At 43.9% G+C, this 24,328-nt stretch overlaps 1 protein-coding gene across 3 annotated transcripts in view; it reads left to right on the top strand.

Moving 5' to 3' along the window:
* The window catches only part of pont (RuvB-like helicase pontin), a 91,588-nt gene that overhangs the window by 9,751 nt on the left and 57,509 nt on the right, over positions 1–24,328 (top strand). For all 3 annotated transcript variants that reach the window (XM_084596562.1, XM_084596653.1, XM_084596613.1), the window contains exon 2: positions 4,755–4,841. In XM_084596562.1, coding sequence (XP_084452688.1) covers positions 4,755–4,841 — 87 coding nt within the window. The remainder of the gene's footprint in view (positions 1–4,754; positions 4,842–24,328) is intronic.

Genomic DNA, 24,328 nt, shown 5'->3' with positions numbered 1-24,328 from the left:
CTATCAGGCGCATTCCTCACGAAGAAAAGTGGCGACAGAAGAGAAGAAAGGGTCTATTGTTTCTGGCTTGAGCCAATGCAGGCACAATGGAGGGATCATCAAATCAGGCCCCTAAAGGTAGAAATTTAGTGACAGCATAGCCATGTAAACGATATCTCCAGCTTGCTTGACCCAGGGAACAAAAGGCATTGAAAATCCTCTGGAGAAGTAAGAGCAGAGGGGCGAATTTCTCAAATCCCTTCGAAACATAGGTGCTGTAGTGTGTGCGAAGGAGATCAACGATTAGTCTCTCCGGAGTGCCTTCGCCAAAGCTGTGTTACCAGGGGCCCATATGATGTGTACTGACAGCGCATATTGAAGTGTCAGAAAATGTCTGCGACTCACAGGATCTGGATTACGAAGAGCATAATTATGGACAATGAGTCTGTTATTCTGGTATCTGTTTTTACTTCTGAAAAGGGGATATCTGGCTTATTCAGGACAAGGACCACTGCCAGAAATATTGCCAAATAAAGGGGGTGGAGTCTGGAAGACAGAGATGTATCAACCACAACAGCCGTGACAAAGGGATCCGGGACTTACTTGACTTTGACCATGAGCAAAGAGTGACTGGTGTTTGACGGGCACATGTATTTACATATATGCTTATTTCAAGTGGCACAAGACAGCCAATAGACAAGTACACATACACGTACCTAAGTACGTAGCCAACTCATGAAACTGAAACGAACAAATAGTCACGATATAACAGAAGGGAGTAGGACCAGTTAAGGTACTGCGAAAAAAATGAGTACACTTGGCTTTTCGTTACACGAGGTGTCAGTCGCTGTTAGAACGTGGGAGCTATACGTCATAATCTTGCAGCATATTGTTTAAGAAATAGAACAGCACTAGCTTGACATATTGTGGTAAGACATCATAATTTGAAGGCTGAAATCAACGGCTTGTACTGGGACTTATGCCTATATTCGAACATTTAAAGGCCTACAAAATTTACTTTGGCTACAATGCCTGCTAATGTGATCGGTGAGTAGCTATAACAGGGTTCTTAAAGGGCCACTGTTCAGGGAAGGACTTTTTAGGCAAAGGAGCCCAGTGTTCCGATCAGGTACCGGAGATAGTCTGTGCAAAATGCTACAGTGACACGCGCGCCGCAAAGCAACGAAAATACAAATCAAAGCTCTCTCATGCTCTCCTTCGGGAAGCCAGCTTCCCCGTTTCCTGCGCCGGCCCGTCGAGCCACAGTAATGACGTAGTTCCCGCGAACGACGTCCATTGGTCTGTCCCGCTGTCTGAGGGTGAAGGATGGGTGTCTACCGCTCGCTGCGCGCTTTTCCCTCGCCACGGCCCGACTGAATCCAGAGGCGCACGCTCCCTTGCCCGTTTTCTTTTTTTTTTTCGCGCAGGCGGAGTGCCACGCCCCACCTCCCGCCAACGCGAAGGAGGAAGGGGAATTTGTCTTGCGGAGGCTAGACGACCGGGTAGGAGAGTGGAAAACCTTTGCGAGGAAACAGAAGGAGAGAAACAGGACAGAATCGGGTGATTGGGGTGGCTGTAACTGCGTTATTAGCTACTCTTTTCAAAAACATTTTGCGGCCTTGCGTTCTGGGGGCGAAGTCTCACAGTCACGGGGAAGAAAATATTTTTGATCGTAGGGTGGACAGTGGGCCTTTAAGGGAGTAGCCGTGTCGCAGACCTGAGACCAGATATGACGTAAGAACTGTCCTCAGTAGGCCAGGTCAGTTGGGAATGAGGACGGCATGCAGGAAAGGGCAGAAATGTAGCTTGCAGGTGGAGGTCCAAGGTATGTTACAAAGTCGTTTTTATAATTAACTGATGAATAAGTGGGCTCAAATGGAACGTAGACACACAAAAGAAGACTACAGGACAGGCACTTGTCCTGTTGTCTCCTTTTCTGGGTCTACATTCCGTTTGCGCCCACTTATTTATCATGAACAACCTTCAACTAGCCCAACTTTCCATTCTTTATAATTTCCGCTGCAATTGCCAAACCAGAACACTGTACAGTAATAGGGAGCATGCGCTTCAGAAGTACAGCAAACATAGGGCAAAACAAATCGTAGTCCTTGTTGGCATTTGTTGTAAATTTATTAGATACCTCACAATACCTGAATATAACACATGCCCACTCGCTGCGATTTCTGCAAGCAGCCACCAAAGTGCCGCTACAGCTACAGCGGCCAAGTAATTTCTGGCTTCTTGTAATGACCGCGCTTTTCCCAGTTGTAAACAACAGTTTTTGCTAGCATTTCCTGAAACATGACAAATGTCACTTTGTTTTTAGTAACTAGCAAATGCTCCTTTTACAGAAGGAAAATTTTGTTGCAGTAAGAAAAACAGATCTGGGGACTGTTAAAGTCAGGCCCAAAGAAAGGAAAAAAGGGCTGGGATATATACTGTTCCGAATAGCATTATGTTTGCAAGGCAAAGAAATGTGGATAGCAGAGATGGAATCCTTGATACAAAGCCTTCTTGGCCACAAATCTTAGGAGAGGCCTCCCTATGAAGGGCGCCAGAGAATAAAAGAGCCAGATTTCAAGATGGGGTGTTAAAAATCGCCAGGAGAGAGCACCTTCGCACGCCTGAACTTGCGCAGCATGCCGACTGTTCATACTCTCATCACAGCAACCTGATCGATATGTGTCAGCCGAGAGGAAAAGGAATCGCCAAGGCAGTTGATTGGGTGTGCCTGAATAACTGAGATAGATCTTTACTCATTGAGATTTTATAAAAATGAATAATGCACACTTATTTGCATTGCATTGAGACAAAGGTGAATCCCAGCTAACCACTGACCAAAGGCATCTTAAAATGTACCATCAACATGCACATGTGTTGCCACATCGTGATTGGAATAGAGCTGAGCAAAACAGTGAGTAGAACAGCAGATAGAACAGTTCCTCTAGACTGACAAAGAGGCTCTACTTTGAAAACAATAATATTCGTTGTGAGGAAGGAGAGCCACAAAATAATTTGGGAAATCCATAATCTGTTATCTCTGTAGGCTTTGCTCATGTCAAGAGTTCGCTACCCAGATTGTTATGGAACACTCCAAGCCAGTTTGGAAGAGGTTCAGCAACCAGTGATGCTAGACTTGGTCATTGGACTACTGCCCTGAAACATTTCTTAATCACAGGGACATCCCAGGAAAGATGCCAAGCATTTGAAATTCTTCCAATATAGTAATATACAAGCACCAATAAATCATTGGAAGATTCATCAAAAAGGATTCTGATCATCACAGAGGTAACACAGTCAGGGCCAGGTGCTGCAAGAGGTAACCGGCAAATAACCTTGAAGAGTTTGGAAAGGGAAACCTAGAAGCTAGGGTGGACCGAGAAGAGCTGTAAAGCGATTCTCTCAGCCTCTACCAGTTTCTTTTAGTGATTTTGCAATTCTTCCTGGAGTTAATACTAATAAAAGTATGTTTTCAATCAATGTTTCTCATCATATTCCTCCTATGAGCATGTGAAATGAGCTTAAACTGAGCTGCAATGAATGTTTAACCTTTCCAGTTTCTGGGACATGAATGAGATTCCTCCAGACTGCTTGGTTCCACCCGTAATCCTTTGTGCATTCTTATCTTTACCAGCCCACACTATCAATTTTGATTCCTTAGGTGCTATACCTAAATCCCTAATGCCGTTGCCTCACCGTACAAATTAGGCATGGATTCAAGTTGTGTGTCCACTGGGCTTTTGAAACTTTTGCACTTGAGGAAGAAGCAGGCAGGCAACATTAAAAAAAGATTGAAAATGATCACTCTTTGTAGCCGAGTACACAAAGAAAGTATAACCTGCAGAGAAGGGAAAGTTGAATCCAATACAGAGCCTGACTGGTCTCGGAGAGAAATAGGCAGACCCATGTTCATGCAGGTTAGATTTGTTTACACATGCCTAGTCCCCCATAGATGCATACTGCAGGCTCTGGCTGAAATTCTGAGACTGTGGAATGAGAGTTGAAATCTTTGGCCCATAATACAGTACCACAGGGCGTGTGTTGTGCATTTCAGATGGGAAATTGATAGTGCCAGTAGTTTTTAAATGGACTCTTGGTACAGACAGTGCCACATTCTGAATCTCACGCCGGGTGTCCACAGAGCCAGACTCTATGCTTGCCCTACAACAAAGTTTGGGTGAAACTAATGGTAATAAACTGACTCATCTCAATGGTCAGTCAAGCCTGAAAGTTAAAATATTGACCCTTTACATAGCCTCGCAATCACGTTCGAAGAAATGCGATTAGATTGAATCAGTGAAATAATACCGAATAGAATGACAATTTCACTGCTGCAACACTCTCAGAGACCCTGTTCTGCTGAGAGCAAGTTTGGCAATAAAGAAGGAAGGAACACTGACCAAATAAAAAAGAACAAGAGCAAGATGCTGTCTTTAACGTACCTGAATCGCTTTATTTTCGTGAGGTAGCTAAGTGATTCAGCAGTGTTTAAGAGATGCACTCAGCATGTTCACCTGTTGGTTTTTCAAGCCCTGGATGTTGTTGATGGCCGCTCTTGAGCTGTGGAAGGCACTGTGAGCATGCACAGCTCAGGGAATGCCTGAGGACTAGTGAGACATGGCTGGAGTCCCTAAGCCCTTCACGTCTGGTACAGCATTGCTTCCTGCTATATACAACAGGTTCACATGGTGCCCTCATTCTCGACAGCGTTAACAATGAACTGTCATGACTCAGTGTGTATTCTTTAACTTGTTGGTGCTTGCTTCTTGGTGCAGGCAGCAGGCATCGTTGTTGAGATGATCAAGTCCAAGAAGATGGCTGGCAGAGCTGTGCTACTGGCTGGACCCCCCGGCACTGGGAAGGTGAGCAGATACACAAATGGGCATCCATCTTACCAAGTTGGCCTCCCTTCACAGTGCCCAAGCACTTGCAGCCCATCCCCACCTGGTGTTAATTATAGGGACCGGGCGCCCGTTGTATGGCGCCACCGTCGCCTCGGTGGAACAGCGCCGCCCGCGGCGGAGTGCCGAAACAGCGGAATGCCGAGGCAGCTGAGCGGCGCAGTCGTTTCCGTTCTGCGAGGCATTTTTGAGCCTGTTCCTACCCGTCGTTTTGCGGTGTGGCTATGAGAGCTTTGAGCTGCGTTGAGTAATCGCAAGGAGTATTTTTTGACCGGGAAATCTTGAAAAAGAAAAGGGCCGTTCTCGACAAGGCGTGCGTGTTTTTTTTTGTGTGTGTTTTGTTTTTTGAAACCGCCCGGCGCATGGTATTTCTGTTATATACTCGAAAATGCTGCGCGCGTGATTTCACCATGCGCTAGGAACACCTTCGTTAGGCACTTGTTAAGGCGACTTCGAAGACGGGAATTGCGCCTGCACTGCGCGTCCATCTTATATTAGATCTAGTCGAAACCAGCCTGAAGATCAAATACCGCCGAGCCGTGTAGCCGTGGCGCCGTAGTAGTGGTAGTTGTAATGGTCAGCGTTCATGTAAAATGAAAAAGATGCTGCACCTGTCTTTTTTGGTAATAGATAGGCTCAAACGATTCAGAGTAGAATAATAGCAAATGGCATTCCAGTTTCAACCTTGCAACGAGAGCTGTAAAAGGAGAAAAATAAACAAGCAAGACAAAAGTAGGATCCTATTTATGGTTGGGATAGCAAACACACATATACTTCCAGGACTTCCTGCACAATTACAATAGCTCACTGAACCCGGCCTTGAGACTATCAATCATAATATAAGCCAAGTGAGTAATACCACCTCAGCATCATTTTTACATATACGACATTGCTCTTGTTGAACACGTCGGAGCTGATACATATAATTGACTTAAAAAATATTATACTATACATGCCTTTCTTCCGACATGCTGCGGAGGTTCTGCAAAGAAAAAAAAATTAAATTTCCTGCTAGCGTTCTCTCAGCGCAGGAAGTTCAATGCGATTGACCGCACCTGCCTTGAACATCTGAAGGCAATAGTCCAATACTGCCAAACTGTTAAATACAATCGAAAAAAAAAAAAACACAGTGTGCTGTGTTGTAAGATAAGCCACCGACAACTAAGAGAGCGTTCTATTGTTAAATGAATGCCTCTGATGGCTCGTTTGCTAAGGTGGTCTACTTTCTCAGCGTACCACGAACTTACGGGGCCAATACCTAGCTGACCTCGATACCTGATGAGTGTGAGGGGACACAACCATGTATGTAGTTTTCTATTTGCACGTAAAGGAATCCGGATAACGGAAAGCCATTGCTTTTACAACTTTGTCACTGCAGCTTGCCGGACTGCTGCTAAATCTGTTTACATTGGCCAGAGAAGCAATTTCTGAGAGAGGTAAAACGGTCTTGTCATACTACGCCACAATCAGGAAATCTCACGTTCACTAAAACGCCGATGAGAAACACATGTATTTAGGCGGGCCAGGAAATGGACGCTGCTGAGAAAATACGTAAAGCCGTGTCAGGTGCAACGTGAATGCGAAACAAAAAACTGCTACACGGCCTTCAAAATTAAAAAGAAAATGCTATGTTTATGCTCGTTTCCACACATTAAATTGTATTTTTTTTTCTTGTTCGACTTTTATATGAAGCCGATAGCAGATTTTGTGACCATGCGGTATTGATTGAGCTGTGAAATGAGTGATTTTATTAGGCAAAATGGACATGCCACAAACAAATTTTAACAAATTCTAAGAGTATCAATGCAGAGCTCTCAACGCATTTTTATTGGTTGACAAACGAAAAGAGGAAAAATGACAAGATCATGGTAATAGGAAATGTTCATGTCTCCTATCTGCTTTCTGTTAAGAGAAAAAAGTAAATTATCTTTGACTATGTCAGCGAAGTATCTGCACAAACATTGTCTCTGCCCATCACTGAAGATCGTAACGCAGCCCGAACAACGATGCTGGAGCTGCCTTTTCTTTTTCCGTGCTGGGGTTTTCTTGTACACAGGCGGGGAAATGCTAGCGTTGTAACTTACATTGTTGGGTTACTTCGATGTCCAATTGTCAATAAAGTGACTACAGATGAAGGAGTGCGGCTTCGGCTCCGAGACTCTCGTGCCGTCACTCCTGGGGAACAGAAGGCACTGAGCATCCGGTAGCAAGTGGAATTTTAAAATTTCGGCACTTTCCATGACCACACAGTAACCAAATACGTAGATTCGTGCCTTTGCCTTTCAAAGAACCATGCTTAGGTCACCCGCCACTCATGCTTCTGTGTAAACCCGTAGAAATGAATCGACTTAAAAACGTCCGACGAGTTTGCGTAGCTGCCAGTGGAGCCAACAACGCACCACGCTTCGCCAGCCTTGTTTGGCCAGACTTCATTTCACTGGACATATTCACACAACTAGCCCAACTTTCTGTTCTCTTGAGGATAGTATATTCACGCACAACGTCATCTAAACCTTAGGATTTCCAATTTCCACACAAACCAACGACAAACAGTATGCTCCAATGCGCCGAGAGGCGGCGCCACCGGTACAGCTGCCCGGTCCCTATGGCTTCACACAAGCTTTTCTCTCATCATAGCCATCTCATATTGAAAGCTGCTGAAATGTTGGACCAATTCCCATTCATGCAAGCTGGGGACTGGTGCCTACTACCAGCTGAGTTTATTTTCTGGAAAACATCCATTTTTAACCACACATGCAAGCAAAAAGAATAAGGGGCGACCGAAGTATAGAACACACTCACAAGTGTATTTATTTATTTATTTCAGTACCCTCAGGGCCCGAGGGCATCACAGAGGGGAGTGGGGTATAATAAAAGAAAAAAAAAAAGGAAAAGAACAGCAATCAGTATTAAAACAAATTTGAACAGTAGTATTGTTGACACACATATGCAAGTTACAGCAATATAAGAATACAAATTATTAGCTACTGACACAGACGTATGAGCGAATTATATAAGCACACAAATATACCACGTGAGCAAAACAAACAATTTTACTAGCAGGCAGGAAACAAAGTTGCTGAAATATACCATCATACACGTAATCAGCAGCACAATTCGGGGGGAAAAGAGAAAAAAAGTTTATAAAAACAGCAGCTGAACTAAAAACAATAAACAAATGGCAGTTTGGAAGAATTCAATGTTCTATGTTAACATCAGATGATTAGCTAAAGCAGATTTAAACGCAGAATGGTCACTCACTTCAACAACCGATGGGGGAAGGCGATTCCATTGTGCCGATGTGCTGGGGATGAATGAGTTGTAGAAGTGATTTGTTTGGCATGGAGGAATACCAACCTTATGACGAACGATCCGAGCAGACATGTAGCAAGGTGGCGTAATGAATTTTCTCTTAAGGATGGGGTTATTATAGTAGATCTTATGAAATAGACAAAGACGGAATATATTTCTACGTTGAGACAGTAGTGGCAGTGGTAAGCTTGATTTCATAGCAGTGACACTAGAATTACGATGATAGTTAGAGAGAATGAAACGGGCCGCACGGTTCTGAATAGATTCGAGTTCATAGATTAGTGTCTCTTGATAAGGGTCCCAGATGGATGAAGCATACTTAAGTTTACTACGAACCAACGATTTGTAAAGGAGCAATTTTACGGAACTGGAGGAAAGACTAAAGTTACGACGTATATAGCCTAGCATGCGATTAGCGTTGTTGGTTATGTGATCTATATGAGCCTTCCAGTTAAGATTATGGGAAATAAATACACCTAAATATTTATAACAAGGCACAGACTCAAGGCTACTATTATTAAGAAGGTATGAGGGTAATAAAGTGTTACGACGAGAGACACGCATATACTTGCATTTGTTAATATTTAGTTCCATGTTCCACCTGTTAGTCCATTAAAGGGCATGATTAATATCGGATTGAAGGAGAGCAACGTCGGAATCACTGTTAATTTCACGGTATATGACACAGTCATCCGCGAAAAGATTTGTTGAGCATAAGTTATCAGGTAAGTCATTGATATATATAAGAAAAAGAAGAGGCCCTAGCACTGAGCCTTGTGGCACGCCTGATCCAACTGGAGAAGTGAAGGATGATGTGTTATTAGCAGTGACAAACTGTGAATGATCTGTAAGAAACCTGAGAACGTTAGGGTCAAGGTTAAGTTTACTTAGTCTCAGAAAAAGCAGTTGATGAGAGACCTTGTCAAAAGCCTTTGAAAAATCAAGAAATATGCAGTCGACAACGGAACACCTGTCAAGCAATGAATTTAGATCATGCATGAAGGTTAAAAGCTGCGTTTCACAAGAAAACAACTTTCGAAACCCATGTTGACTGTCAGAGATTAAAATGTGGAAAATGATCTGCACTTTGGTTCAAGGTGGGCTCTGAGCATTTCAGCAGTGTCATGGCTTTACCCTGCAGGAAGTTATACATAGCCTGCACTGATGTCAGTGAAAGGAATCCTGGGATGTGTGTGCACCATGTTTACGAACCACCAGCTCCATACAGACATTTACGCAATACCTGGTTGCTTCAGGTGAAGCAGTATTTGCACAAAATCACCTTCTCTACGCAGAAGATTCCACTTAGGCCAGTGCGAGCGAATGAAGGCACACTGGCGACAGAGGCAGTGCACATGAAACATGCTACTGTGACCGTGAGAATCCCTGATGGGTGATTGTGCATTTGAAACCTAGTGGGACAGTAGCTGCCTCTCTGTGTGACCAAATTGTTTGCACTGGAATGGTGACTCACACTCACTGAGGAGCATTGGGTAAAGCATGGCTGCAGCACCATCAGTGAGACAAAGAGAGTCCAGAAAAGTTGTACCTTGTTCCACACCAGCTCAAATCAGTGTCTGTGTGAACTTTGCTACTATGGTGTCCAGGAAGGAACCAACACAGCCATTGTCATCCACTCAAGCATAGCCATACGGCTACAAACTTCGTTGTGAAAGAAAAATTTGACCTGGTATCGAACCCTTTCAGTTACTCTACCAACTGAGCTTATCAGAATGGTTAGCTCATCAGCAGATCAGATGGTAGGGCAAGAGCGATCAGTGACTTCAAGTGGGAATGGTGTTGCTCAAATAGTTTCACTAAAAAGTTTATCAGAAAGCTGCATAGCTTTTCTTTGTAGCCGTATGGCTGCAATTGAGGGATTCCCATAAATATTCGAACGAGTTCACAATAATGCCTCAGGATAAGTTGAGCCCTTCAGAGAGAGAAACACCCTTTTACTATGCGTTCATTCGAGAATCTGAAAACCACATGACTGTGTTGACGTCCATTGCGAAGGACCACCTTGCTGAGCCTCTCGCTGGTTGTTGCGACCAGCTGTGATTTGTAGCCCTAGGAGGCTGTTCCATGTAAAGAGAAGAAGGGAGCCCATTGCAGCACGGAGCATATGAGGTAACCCGCGCGCAGTTAATAATATTTATTTCATCGTCACATCATACATTATGATGCAGGGTTACCAAAGTAAAGGCTTTCTTTCAACAGCTTGGCAATGTAAGTGAAGATAATGCTCATGAAAAATGAAGTATTGTATACGTTCATCACACAGCGCTATAGAGCATTATATAGACAAACATAAAACAAGCACTGGGCTTATATGCATAAAGGAATAAAAACAAACACTTGGAAAATGCAAATGTAATGACTCTTGTTTGTTTGTCAGATACTGCCGGCCTGTGTTACTGGCCTTAAGCAGGAGTGGAGTAGAGACGTAATGATAAAATGAGGAGTACATTGCAACAGAAATAGCAGGCGAACAGGGTCAAAACCAGAACACGAAACAAAATACTAAATCGTGTGCAGAGGTAGAGAATTGACATCAAACTTGGCATCGAACTTGGCCTAAAACAGGGATACATATAGCCCTATGCTTCATTTAGAGTTTGTAAAAATAAATTGACTGATTCGCAATTGATAACATCTGCGGATAGACCATTCCCTTTAGCGAGGGTATGGGAAAAGAACGAGTACTTAAATACATTAGTTTTACATGAAAACATGGCAACTTATTTAGTATGGTAGGAGTGTGTAGGATGACGAGAAATGGGCTCAAGTAATATTCCTTACTCTATTTTTATTTTATTGTGATAAAATAATTAGAATAACTAATATTTCGCGATGACGACGCATGGCCAGCTCTTAAATCTTGTGGCTTGCAGTAGGGCTGCTGGGGAAATGTTCTAACTAAAAACTAAAGATAAACCTGGCTACTTCGCATTGTGCATTTTCTATTTTAAGTTTGATCCCACACTGGTCATTTACAAATGCAAAGACAAGTCATTCTAGTAAACAAATAACATAGAGTGGTATTCAGGAGAGGATTGGGCTTTCATTCCAGAAAGGATACAAATAACCAAGGAAATATTAGAAGATAAATGTAGTAGATTGCAGTGTTATGACCTGCATCAACAAAGAAGTTGTGGAAGCCGGTTTTGTAAAGTTTGCAGACCATTCGTTGTTTCAAATGTTTTAGTATTCTACACATCTTTATTTGTTGTCTTGTAACTTTCCTGGCATTTTTTTTTTTAAGCCTGAGAGGTTTTTAATGAAAGATATATTATTCAAAGGTTCTAAGACGCGGGTCTTAAAACGGACGAAAATGGTCAAAAAGTCGATTTTGGGAAAAACTCATTTTCGGAAGGCTTATCCTTTCGAGCATCTACAGTAAAATTATTAACGCTGAATTCGGTCGGGAAATGCGATAAAATCGGCTTTCAAAACACCACGGCAGCGACGAAATGGCCCCGAAAAGAGAGACTTTGTTCGAACTTCCCGCGCGCGCCGCCGGCGTTGCAGCCGGCCGATCGCCGCCATCTTGGGCTTGTTTTGAAGCTGGTTTCTTTGTGCGCAATTTGAGCTATCTCAAAATGGCGTCGCTCAAGCCGAGCGGCGGTTCGGGCCGGTTTCCCGAAGGCCGTTTTCGGGTCGCTGATTGGCTCGCACGCGGCGCGCGAAGCGCGCGCGCCGTTCTGCGCCTCCCATTGGCTGGTGTGACCGTCTACGTCATTTTTTTTTCTTTCTCTTGCGTTCGCCGCTGTGGCTGTCGCTTCGTGCGCGTCTGTTTTTGCGCTCGTGTTTCTCTACACGCCGTGTTTCCGCCTTGTGCCGGGAGTTTCTCTTTGCGATCGAGATGCCGGGAGACAGTCGATTGAAACCGAGCACGCAACGAGCTTTTGGAAGCCGGAAGAAACGTCCGTGGAACAAAAAACAGCAGGCAGCGGCCACCAGTGCGTCGCCGGGGCCTGCAGTGCCGGACTCGTTGGATCCGCCGGGTACATCAAGCACGCTGCCCGATGACGACACCGCGGGACCAAGTTGCAGCACGAATCGTATCTCGGATCGTGGTGCACTTCGTGTTGATGCTGTGTACTATTCGTCGACCGAGCAGGCGCAGCGTGTTGAGCGATCGGCGCAAGCAAAGTCCGTTCTGTCGGAAAAGTCAGCAACCCAGCGCAAGTTTGACCTTCTTGGCGTCAGTGCGGATTACCAGACAGCTGATGCCGGTACCCAGTTCGTGATTGTGGACTTGAAGGTTTTGAACAATTTTTTCGCGCAAGCGAAGTGCGGAACCTGCGGCGCAGGAAGTCTGCGTTTGAGCAAGGCAACAGATAAGAAGTACGGCCTTGCTGTAAAGCTTCTGCTTGTCTGCGAAAACTGCGATTTCGAACAGAAGCAGTTCTCTTCCCCAAGAATAAGCGAAGCAGTTCTCTTCCCCAACTGTTTGCCCGGTGGAGCTCTCGTCTCCTTGGCTCCGGTCCTCACTTTCACCTCAAAAAAAACAAAAAACAAAACAAAACAAAAAAAAAAAAAAGTCAACCCCTAACTTCTCGAAAGTAACCTCTATAATTTCATCACACTTACACATTCGACATTTTTTTTTTAAACGTTTCCTTGGATGGAATAAGACACTTTTTGTTTTGTTTTGTAGGGAAACTGATAGGGAACATCTGAGTAACATCCGTTGTCGAAGATTCTTCCCAATATTTTCTGCACTCAGTGTCAAAACTTCAAACGAGTTTTTCTCAGCTTCATGTTTTTTGGTGACATGACTAGCCTTACGGAACTTTTCATTGGGTTTTTGTGGTGCAATTTTAATAAATCTTATACCGTTGAATTCAGAAAGGTTTGAACTGTGGAGCTATGCTATTTTTATATTGCTAAGTTGAACATATCAAATTTATTGAACAATAATGTCAGCTAATTATATTTTCGAATTGTGGGGCATCTACATAATTGAATATTTTTATACTGTGATGTACATCAATGATAATATAAATAGCATAGCTCCACATGGCAGGTCTTTGGCTACAACTACATTTTAATCGGAACGAAAAAATATTGAGGGAAACTGTCCTAACGACCCGTAAGAAATTACCAAATTAGGCTTTGGTTATTTCCCAATAACATTAGAACTAATTGAGATAGAGTAAAACTAATTACATTTTTGAAAACAGGAGGAAGAAATACATATACACACCCAATTTCGTTATTATATCTCTAAAAATAAAAATTTTCATTTTAAGACCAGTGTCTCCCCTTAGGTGTTCAGCTGAGATGATATTCATATATGTTTGTTACTGGAATAATTTTACGCTACAAAAATATTTCGTGTGTGATGCAGCCTAAGCAATTTCTGAACAGTCCTTAACATTCTTTTTTCCAGTATAAGCAATTTATTCATATTTTTCTGGGTCTTAGTTCCCCAGATAAGACTACAGTAACTAAGGTGTGATTTAAGTAAAAAGCAATAAATTAACGATGTGACAGAGGACAATAAGATATCACCTTTGCGATAGAGGAAACCAGTAATTTGTGACAACTTGGTAATAATATGGGACATGTGGTCATCCCAAGACGTTGCTGGCGAAACACAATGTCAAGAGTTTTGAATTGTTGCGCTATTTCTAAATATGCATTTTGTTGAAGTAGCCTCTTCATGCTTGGCTCAAAAAATAACTGCCTTTTTTTTCTTTGCATTAATTTGTAAAGTGCTGTATATTTTTTTCTGTTTCTATATGTGTGTTCCTTTCATCTAGTTGTTTGAGCATGCAATTTTGCGATATCGGTTAAATCATGGGACATTTTCTCCAGGTAAAAATATGCTTGTATCATCTGTGTATATAAAAAACTTTGCGACAGGAAATATATTGATGATGTCGTTAATATAAATATTAAAAAGGAATGGCCCAAGTATACTTCTTAGTGGAACACTGTGTCAAAGAGGGAAAGTTTGTGTCACCAAGCCATCCCCAGCAACTGCTCGTTGGCAATATTCTAGATATGATCTGATAAGTGAGTTCAATATTCTGAATAAATAGGTGATTATTTATAAGACCAAACACCTTGGTAAGATTGACAAATATGCCTATAACTATGCTGTCCTGTTTAAATTCTGTTCATACGCAGGGCCACGTGACGTCAGGTGCAAACTGTGCAGTCTAAAGCTTGGTTGCATTTTACAAACCACAGGGCAGTGTGCTGAGACTCTAATGGGTTCTGCTGAAGCTTGTTGCGGATACTGGCATTCTCTAAAGAAATTTCTTCCGGTATTACTCACTTTCAAGGTGCATATTTCAAATATATGGATGTTGCTGGCTGGTATGGTTTTGGCCTCCTTCTTTGTTCTCACCTTATACGTATCCTACATCATAATAAGACAAGAGAAAGCTATCAATAAAGATAGATAAAGTCTTTGTAGGCTGACTGTTTTTGCTAAGGATTTAGTTTTATTAAATTACTGTCGAGTGGTAGAGCCCAAGCACAGCGCATTGAGAGCAGTGCTCAGAGGGCTTCCTGGCAAAGCTGTGTATCATCCGTAAACAGTTTATTCACGTTAAAAAAGAAGTATTAAAATGTGAGAGCTAGTTTGCATGCTTAACAGCCTTTTCTGACAGCGCCTAGTACACAAGAAGTATACAAAAAGAGGCAGACATGTTAGTAGAGGAACAGTTTTTTTTTTTTTAGTTTCTAGTTTATTACAGCACACAGACTTCTTTTCGAAGCACAAAAATACCCTGAAAAACAAGAAATTCTCACCAATGGCAGCAGCCTTGTAATAATTTAGTTACTATAAGATTTCCATAGAGCACTGTCCACAGGTAAACCGACTGCACCTGGCCATGATGAAATTGATTGCGAGAGGCTATTATACGTGTCTGAACCTGCTGTACCGGCTCTTTTATATGGATTCTTTAATAAAATATCAGTCATGAGAAAAATACCAGAGGCTTGGGCAAAGGCCATTTCTCAAACCTGGAAAGCTGCCAACTTTCCCTGGTAGTTATAGATCAATAATAGTCGCAAGCTGTTTCATCAAATCCTACGAAAGCATGCTCAGTAGGATGTGATGAAACAGCTTGCACTCTCCAATCTTCTTCACGTCGCCAATGTAGCTTTTAAGAGAAGAAAAAAAAAGAGCACATTCTACAGTTGGTCATCTCGTCTGGCTATAGAGTTTTATACATACACAACCCTGTTTGGCAATCTGTCCTGATGTGTAGAAGGCTTACAACACCTGCTAGAGCATTGAGAGGATGTTTATTTACCTCAAGGATTTCTTGTCTGACCATTCATTTTATGTCCACCTGGGCTCAATCTTCTTAGGGAATTTCATTCAGGAGAACAACATACCTCAGGGGTTTAGTTTAGGCACCACACTTTTCATAGCAGTGGTAGAGTGCCAAACTGCGCCAAATCATAAATCCTGCTACATGAATCACTTTTGGCCTACTTTTGCGCCCTGCCTGCATCAAAAGTTGCTGAATAACTCTGCCGGTAGTGAAACTGAACTGCCGCAAAATCAAAACTGACATCTGCTGGCAACACTGTGCAAGGTGGAAGAATATTTTTTCAGATTCTGGGCGGACAATCACGTGACACAAAATTGACGTTTGTCTACGTCACTTCTGTGTCTCCTACTGTTGTATTTGTTTTGTTTTTTTCGATCTACTGGGAGTGAGTGAGAGGGGGCTGAAGATATCCAATGCGCGGATATTTGTGTGCATGCGCGCACGCGCGTGTGTGTGTGTGTGTGTGTGTGTGTGTGTGTGTGTGTGTGTGCGCGCGCGCGCAAAGGATGTGCGAGCAGGCTGGCCAACGCATACAGTATGCACGCTTGCTTCCTTTTTTTTTTTTTTTTCCCCCGTACCAGTGAGATATGGGCTGCGATGGCCTGAGTAGCAGCGGATGGAGTGCTAAGGATTCGACTGCTTCTGTTCGCGCGCACTGGACTCTGTTGGCCGCTTCTGTACCTTAAGTACAACACCTTATATGGAACATCTTGTATAATTTCCCAGCTTAACTCATGCGCAGGTGCTCAATATATTTGCAGCCCTGCACACGGGTATCCTTGGACATTTTCACTCAGCATATGCAGAATCCCTGCAGTGTGCTGCGAAGAAGCAGGCTCATGACTCCGAGTCCCTGCATGGCTTTGATTAACCAGCCACTCCGCCAAACCACCGGAAGAAAAAGAATGAAAGCAAAGATTGCGAATAACACACGGAATAGGCGCTCGCTCTGCATCCCCGCGCATCGCGCCTTTTCACTGAGCAGCCTCAGCAGCGGGGGAAAAAAAGAAAAATCTTCTCCGGGATCTGCAAGAGTATTCTTCCCCATTTTCCTCCAATCAGCATGGGTCTTGAAGGAAAGAGGCGCATCGACTTTACCTTGATGTACAGGATAAGGACACCCAGAAAAAAGGTCAGAATCAGGAAAAGGTACAGGAAGAGACCAGGCTGGCCAGGAATAAGAGCACCAATGCTGAGCTGCTTTTCTCAAAAGGCGTCAAGTCTAAAAATTTTGCAGACGTTGAGAGTGGACAAGCCCTTCTGTAGAATGGACAGGAAAGGCTCGCAGCGGCACTGTCCAAGCTGGAGTCATCAAGGCAAGAGAAGAAATAGGGCCTTAAAGTTGCAGTTTTAAGAAGCGGCAGTTCTGAATTTCTGCAGAGTTTTTATATTAAGACAGCTAGGTATACCTTCTTTCCAAGGTTGCAATGTTTATAGTGTAGTTGCATATCTCGTTATGCCTTCCCTCTGGATAAAAACGGCTTTGTTTGTAGCAGAACCTCCTGTTTGCTTATTTGGGGCTTTTTAAGGAAAGAACAGCACTTTAAACTGCATTTGAGCTTGAAGCTTGTTTTTGCATGGCTATGGTTGTTATAAACATATAAACAATTTAGTTCCAGAAATAAAACAAGCCTCCTTTATTTATGCCTCTCAAAATTTGAAATTTTACTGCAGAAGGTTTTCTTTTTCTGCTACGAAAGCTCGAATATTTGCTACAAAATGCCATATTTCCTGCTACAAAACTTGAAATTTCTGCTACAAACTGCGATTTCTTCTGCTACAAAAGCTGCTACACGAAGCCAGTTGCCAGTTCCACCACTGTCATAGTAAATATGAGTTCCATAGATAAAAAAACATTTCGAGAGCACTATGGAATCTGCTGCAGAAATGCGAAAGCCGGAGCATTGCTGCTGCACTGGTGTGTCACATTTTCTCTCATTATCATTATCACCTAAATGCGCCATCATTATCATCACTACTGCTATCATTGTGATTATACATATATCCGTTATTTCACTCATGAAGTGGGGGAGTGCAGAAAAGAAAGCTGAAAATCCAGCTTGACTAGTTCTCAGCACCAAGAAACAAAAACAAAACAACAAAAGAATATTTTTTTTGGTGGCTTAGCTTAGCTGGATATCAGAAGCGAAAAGCTTCGGCGATGCCATCGCTTAGCTTGTGCTTCCTTTGCGTAGTTGTGGTTTACCTTGTTGTTCACGGTTGCACCTTACACATAAGATTAAACTTTATTCCGATTCCACATTATCATCACCGTTACACTTCTGTATAGATGTAAACACAGCTCGGTGAAAGCGCGCGAAACCGGCTAAAGGTCCACCGGCGGATTCGCGGCGGCGGTTGCGGCTGCAGCGGTGGCTCCGACCACCTGCGCCTTTCCTGTGACATCTGGTGGTTTGCGCATGCGCAGCTGTGGTTTTTATTGCGAAAGCAATACTACGCCAGGTCTAACCGCTTGTCGCTGTGTGCCGTATCCGTGTCCATGACCGTGGTCCCCTGGCAGGAGCTGCCAACTTGGGTCTCGTTTCACATGGGACGATTATGTCAGACTCAGCCTGCCAGGACCGTTGCATTCACGTTACCCCTATAGGCCACTAGGGCACATTCATATGGCTTGGTTAAAGCGGGGCTTTATATGTGTTTCTAACGACGGAGCACACATGAGACTTGGAGTTGACTAGCCTAGTGAAGCTTTCCACTTCAAAATAGAGGCAAAGCAACATAACAACAACAGCAAAACCACTAATGACAATACAGGAATGGCTTGTTTACAGCGGTGAGATCATTTGGTTCTAGAAATCAGAAAAAAAAAAAGAACTATTTGAACTACATGAGACATTGTTTATAAGTGAAAATACATACCTGAGAAAACCTAAAGATGAAAAAAAAAAATAAAAGTTGCATTAGGTAAAGGAAGTGACAAAATAAATCAAATGCACATTGTGTGTATGAACAGAAGAGTGAGTGTTGCGCAATAAAAACATACAGTATACATAAACAGAAAGCAAGGAATATGTCATCATATTGTCACGTCTCGGTAGAACGCCAAGAGGGGCCTAGCGATAGATCGTTTGAATGGTCGACCAGAACAAGTCTTGCGTTCAAGCTTCTTTCTTTTCCAGGCTCGCGCTTGTCGTCTCAGATGTCATCTTTTGCGTCGTCTTCTATGCGTCATTTGCCCCCCTCCTCAGGAAGCATTGTCTCGATGAGATCAGTCCGAGTTGTACGGCTTCAACGCACAACGTGGACGACGTCTGCTTGTTGCTGGCGTTGCTTTGATGTCGACACCTCGTCTGGCACCACCTCATAAGTGACGTCGGTTAAACATCGGTGAACAACATAGGGCCCGAAGTATCGCCGCAATAGTTTTTCGCAGAGTCCACGGCGGCGAATAGGCGTCCAGACCCACACTTTGTAGCCAGGTTCGTACATGACATGTCGGTGTCTATGATTGTAGCGTCGTGCATCGTGCTCTTGCTGATTTTTGATCCGCACACGCGCTAGTTGTCGAGCTTCCTCTGCACGCTGAGCGAATTCCTTGGCGTCCTGATAGAGATCATCGGTGTCGGCATTCGGGAGCAACATTGCATCACGCATAGTTGTTACTGGTCGCCCGTGAAGGAGGCTGAATGGTGTCATACGAGTGGTGTCTTGGCGTGCCGTATTGTAGGCGAACGTGACGTAGGGAAGAATTTCGTCCCAATTCTTGTGGTTCACGTCAACGTACATGCAAAGCATGTCTGCGATGGTCTTATTCAGGCATTCCCATTGGTTTTTAGGGTGATAGGCTGTAGTTTTACGATGACTGGTGCCACTGAGGCGGAGAACGGTCTCCAAAAGTTCGGTCGTAAATGCAGTTCCTCGGTCAGTTTTAATAAGTGCCGGAGCGCCATGCCTCAGGGCAATGTTCTCAACGAAGAACCTAGCTGCTTCGGCGGCGGTACTCCTTGGCAAAGCCTTGGTCTCCGCGTAGCGGGTTAGATAATTGGTGGCGACAATTATCCATTTATTCCCTGTTGTGGATGTCGGAAATGGTCCCAGGAGGTCCATGCCGATTTGTTTAAAAGGTGTCGTTGGCACTTGAAGAAGGTGGAGTAGGCCAGCTGGTTTTACAGGGGGTGATTTACGGCGCTGGCAGTCTATGCACGTACGCACATAATGTTTCACTGTCGCCGGCAGTTTTGGCCAGTAGTATCCATGCTGTACTCTAGCCAAAGTGCGGGTGTAGCCTAGGTGACCAGCGGTTGGCTCGTCGTGACACGCTTGCAAAACTTCGCTGCGGAGAGCTGATGGGACGACGAGTAAATGACTGTTTTCCCCAGGGCGAAAGTTCTTCTTGTAAAGCATGTTGTTGCGAATAAAGAACGAAGGCATTACTCGAGCGAAAATCTTAAGCACAACCGTAGTTCGCTTTTCCAAGAAATCAATAAGAGGGAGCAAAAAAATGCTGGTCCTCTCGCTGCTGTTGGGAAAGCGTTGCGTCATCTATGACACCTAAAAACGCAGTGTCTTCATCAGTCATAGTGGAAGGTTCGACCGGCGCTCGGGAAAGGCAATCAGCATCCGTGTGCTTCCTTCCAGATTTGTAAATAATGGCCATGTCAAATCCTTGTAATCGAAGGCTCCAATGCGCGAGTCTCCCTGAAGGGTCCTTTAGGTTCGTCAGCCAACAAAGAGAGTGATGGTCGCTAACGACTTCAAAGGGGCGAGCGTACAAATAAGGGCGGAACTTCATAACCGCCCATACCACTGCAAGGCATTCTTTTTCTGTTGTCGAGTAGTTTGCTTCTGCTTTAGATAGGGTCCTGCTATGTTTATGCTCGTTTCCACACATTAAATTGTATTTTTTTTTCTTGTTCGACTTTTATATGAAGCCGATAGCAGATTTTGTGACCATGCGGTATTGATTGAGCTGTGAAATGAGTGATTTTATTAGGCAAAATGGGCATGCCACAAACAAATGTTAACAAATTCTAAGAGTATCAACGCAGAGCTCTCAACGCATTTTCATTGGTTGACAAACGAAAAGAGGAAAAATGACAAGATCATGGTAATAGGAAATGTTCATGTCTCCTATCTGCTTTCTGTTAAGAGAAAAAAGTAAATTATCTTTGACTATGTCAGCGAAAGTATCTGCATAAACATTGTCTCTGCCCATCACTGAAGATCGTAACGCAGCCCGAACGACGATGCTGGAGCTGCCTTTTCTTTTTCCGTGCTGGGGTTTTCTTGTACACAGGCGGGGAAATGCTAGCGTTGTAACTTACATTGTTGGGTTACTTCGATGTCCAATTGTCAATAAAGTGACTACAGATGAAGGAGTGTGGCTTCGACTCCGAGACTCTCGTGCCGTCACTCCTGGGGAACAGAAGGCACTGAGCATCCAGTAGCAAGTGGAATTTTAAAAATTCGGCACTTTCCATGACCACACAGTAACCAAATACGTAGATTCGTGCCTTTGCCTTTCAAAGAACCATGCTTAGGTCACCCGCCACTCATGCTTCTGTGTAAACCCGTAGAAATGAATCGACTTAAAAACGTCCGACGAGTTTGCGTAGCTGCCAGTGGAGCCAACAACGCACCACGCTTCGCCAGCCTTGTTTGGCCAGACTTCATTTCACTGGACATATTCACACAACTAGCCCAACTTTCTGTTCTCTTGAGGATAGTATATTCACGCACAACGTCATCTAAACCTTAGGATTTCCAATTTCCACACAAACCAACGACAAACAGTATGCTCCAATGCGCTGGCAATGCGCCGGCCGGGGTTGGCGCATTCCGGCGTTTGAGCGATGCACCGAGAGGCGGCGCCACCCGTACAGCTGCCCGGTCCCTATGGCTTCACACAAGCTTTTCTCTCATCGACCCGGCTGTTAACAATTCGAAGCTGTTCAGCTGCCATGGTAGCCTAATGCACAACCACTTAATTAACTATGTCGCGAATTCCGTGTGTCATTTTCATACCACTTACTTATTCCTGCATACAGCTTTTATACACAAATTGATGTCAACCTGTTCTAAGCTGCCAGTGCTATCCAATAAAAAAATCTCCTACTATGAGCAACCTCTGTGAAAATGCGACATGTAACCCACCTTTCTATCTCATTATGACAAATTTTACGGTGGAAATATGAAGATGTTTATTAGGTTAAATCTAGATGATAACCTGGGATCTTCTGCTCAGTTGGAGACCTTAAACTTTGTACGCCAGAACGCTATTCGTCATGGCTTCTTGCATTTTGCATGACCGGACAAAGTAAGCGCGCTTGATAGAGCCGGTCTGCCTCAAGGTGCTACGTATATGCGCCGAAAGTGTTTATTACTATTTTTATTGCCTGCTCGCAAAGCCATATAATTTTGCTGGTTCGTAATTTTCAATGGCAGAACGCGCATCGTATGTTGCTGTTGTGAAACTCTTAGCTGTGATCACAAGAATGTTCACGCGTCAGAGCGCAACTGCAGCCGAGATTCAGCGAGCAGCCGAGTATGCTTATTTAATGGCCACAGAAAAAAAGGAAGAAAATTACCAATCGCAGACGGAAAACCTTTCTTGAGAGAGGTTTATGCCATAGCCATAAACATCGCTCCACTGTTGAGTTGACATTTCCAGCCCAGCTCGCTATTAGTGGGGGCAGCAACTTAATGATATCTTACATAGCGCCTTAGCATGGGCACGATCATTGTTTTTATAGATTAGCTGCAGGTACTGTGTACAGTGAGAAAACGATGATGAAACCAAAAGTTTACACAGCTTGCTACTTCACCGGACCTCTTCAGATTTCATCATCCTGTTAATGAAGGTGCTCGTAAGCTGACAAAGCTTGATTACTTCCTTTGCGGGGTACATCAAGCCTCCATTGTCCTTGGTTTTCATTAACCTGTAACTGGTCCAGTTGACTATATTTCCTGCAACAGGCTCTTGCTCGACTGACATGTCGCCTCAAAACCATTACCAAATATCGCATAAATTAAGCAACAACCTGGTAGTGATAAACAAAACTTGGGGTTCTTAAGTCTCCTTGAGGAGCCTCGTTAGAGTGCCCGCACTTTGCTACCTGCTTATTCACTGTATCCCGTAATTGCTGCCTCTGTCGCATATCATTAGAATGCAGCCTTAAGCCACCGCATTATATGAAATAGCACCCTACACATAGCTCTATAATGCCCCTCTTTACCAAAGCCGTACGAACGTGCTCTATAGGAGTATAGTGTGCCTAACTTGGGATCTAAGGGTCCCGCTTTCAATAATTCCCATTTCACCCTTACATCTTATTGACTCTCTCTGGTTTGACAGCTCCTGCTGCATTGAACATGTCATGTGTTCTCATTGCGCCAAAGGTGTCTGGCCATATCACCAACTAAAGTGCCTCCTACCAGACAGGTTTTTTTCCCACTTTCCGCCGACAGAGCGGGCGCCGGATTTTCTGTGGTGTGGAACGTGGCTTTTCATTTTATTGCATCGGCTCAAACAGTCTCAACAGTATAAACACATGTTGTATGCACAGGCTCCTTTACTTGCAAGGCCACTCAGACTAGCGCTGCAAAATTTAGAACCAATTGCAAGCTTATATAAAAAAAAACCCTTCGTAGCTTTTTCTGATATGTCCTCGCAACATAACCTGCGAGAAAAGCTTCTGGTGCTACCTCATCGTGTTCATCTGCTTCACAACACATCGTTAAAAATCCTAGTTCACTGGCCAGCTCCCTGGTAATTAAATAGGTTTAACAACGTGACGGGAACACAGAAAAAGAGGACGACACAATTAGCGCGGTTCTGCCGTCTTCTGCTCCTGTGTTCCCATCACGTTGTTTGCACGGTTAACCTATAATTAATCACCAACAAGTCCAATCTGCTGTCCCTTGTAGCAAATTCAATGGCAGCTGATAGGGCATTATGCTTCAGCATCTGGACTTTTTAACCTCAGTGCCGCTTTCATTTCAGAGGAAGCGAGTGCATTTCCACTCCTCGGTGCTGCCTTTACCTGAAGCGAGCTCAGCAGATAAAATTAGAGGGTCTCTTAGATGTCTCTTAAGCGCAGGACGGCGAAAGCCTACCCTTCTCCTATCATTTGCCTCTCATTTTTTGCCACAGTTCGTCATTTCAAGTCGTCGTTTAATATATTGGTCGTTTCTGAGTCATGATGAGTCTGCCTGCGTAGTCATTGTAGCCCTTATCACTCATAACTAAGCAGGTTACTCATTTAGAATCAGCAGTCGTCATTACATGTCGTCGTTTCACATATTGGTCATTTTACACATATTACTCATTAGCATTGGTCATTACCTCTATCAATGTCTATTTATAACTTTTATTGAATACCTATCACCATCAATCATTTTCATTCTTAATCTCCCTCCTTGCATGTCCGTTTTTGCGACTGGCACACCAGTGCACAGATGCGATGCACAGATAACAGGCACAGCTTCTGCGCATAGATTTTCGCTCCATGAGCCTAGAACGGCTTTCGCCTTAAAAAACAAATGCATCCAGTATCAACGTTAACATGCTTGCACACGCACACACAAAAAAGTTTGCGTTTACCATGCAGACGCGAGGCGAACATGCCCTGAAAGGAAGCAAACCGCGTGCTCGGAGCCGGCGACCCCGGCGGCGACGTGTCCTCGAACAGTGGCACCCTCAGCAGAAATAGCGGGCGCAACTGTAAACTCCCCAAGGATGCGCTTGCCCATTGACGGCGGCGCGCCGCAGCAGGCCGCACCCAGTGCGCTTCCATCGAGCGGCCGTGCCCAGGGGCTCTGTGACGGCTGGATAACGTCGTCTCTAAGCATTTCGGCCACCTGGCGCTGAAT

Source organism: Amblyomma maculatum, chromosome 1 (genome assembly GCF_055883805.1).
Source record: "Amblyomma maculatum isolate TAMU_Amacu chromosome 1, ASM5588380v1, whole genome shotgun sequence".
Lineage (NCBI taxonomy): Eukaryota > Metazoa > Arthropoda > Arachnida > Ixodida > Ixodidae > Amblyomma > Amblyomma maculatum.
The sequence above is the reverse complement of the archived record's forward strand: the minus strand, read 5'-3'. Positions and strand labels throughout refer to the sequence as shown.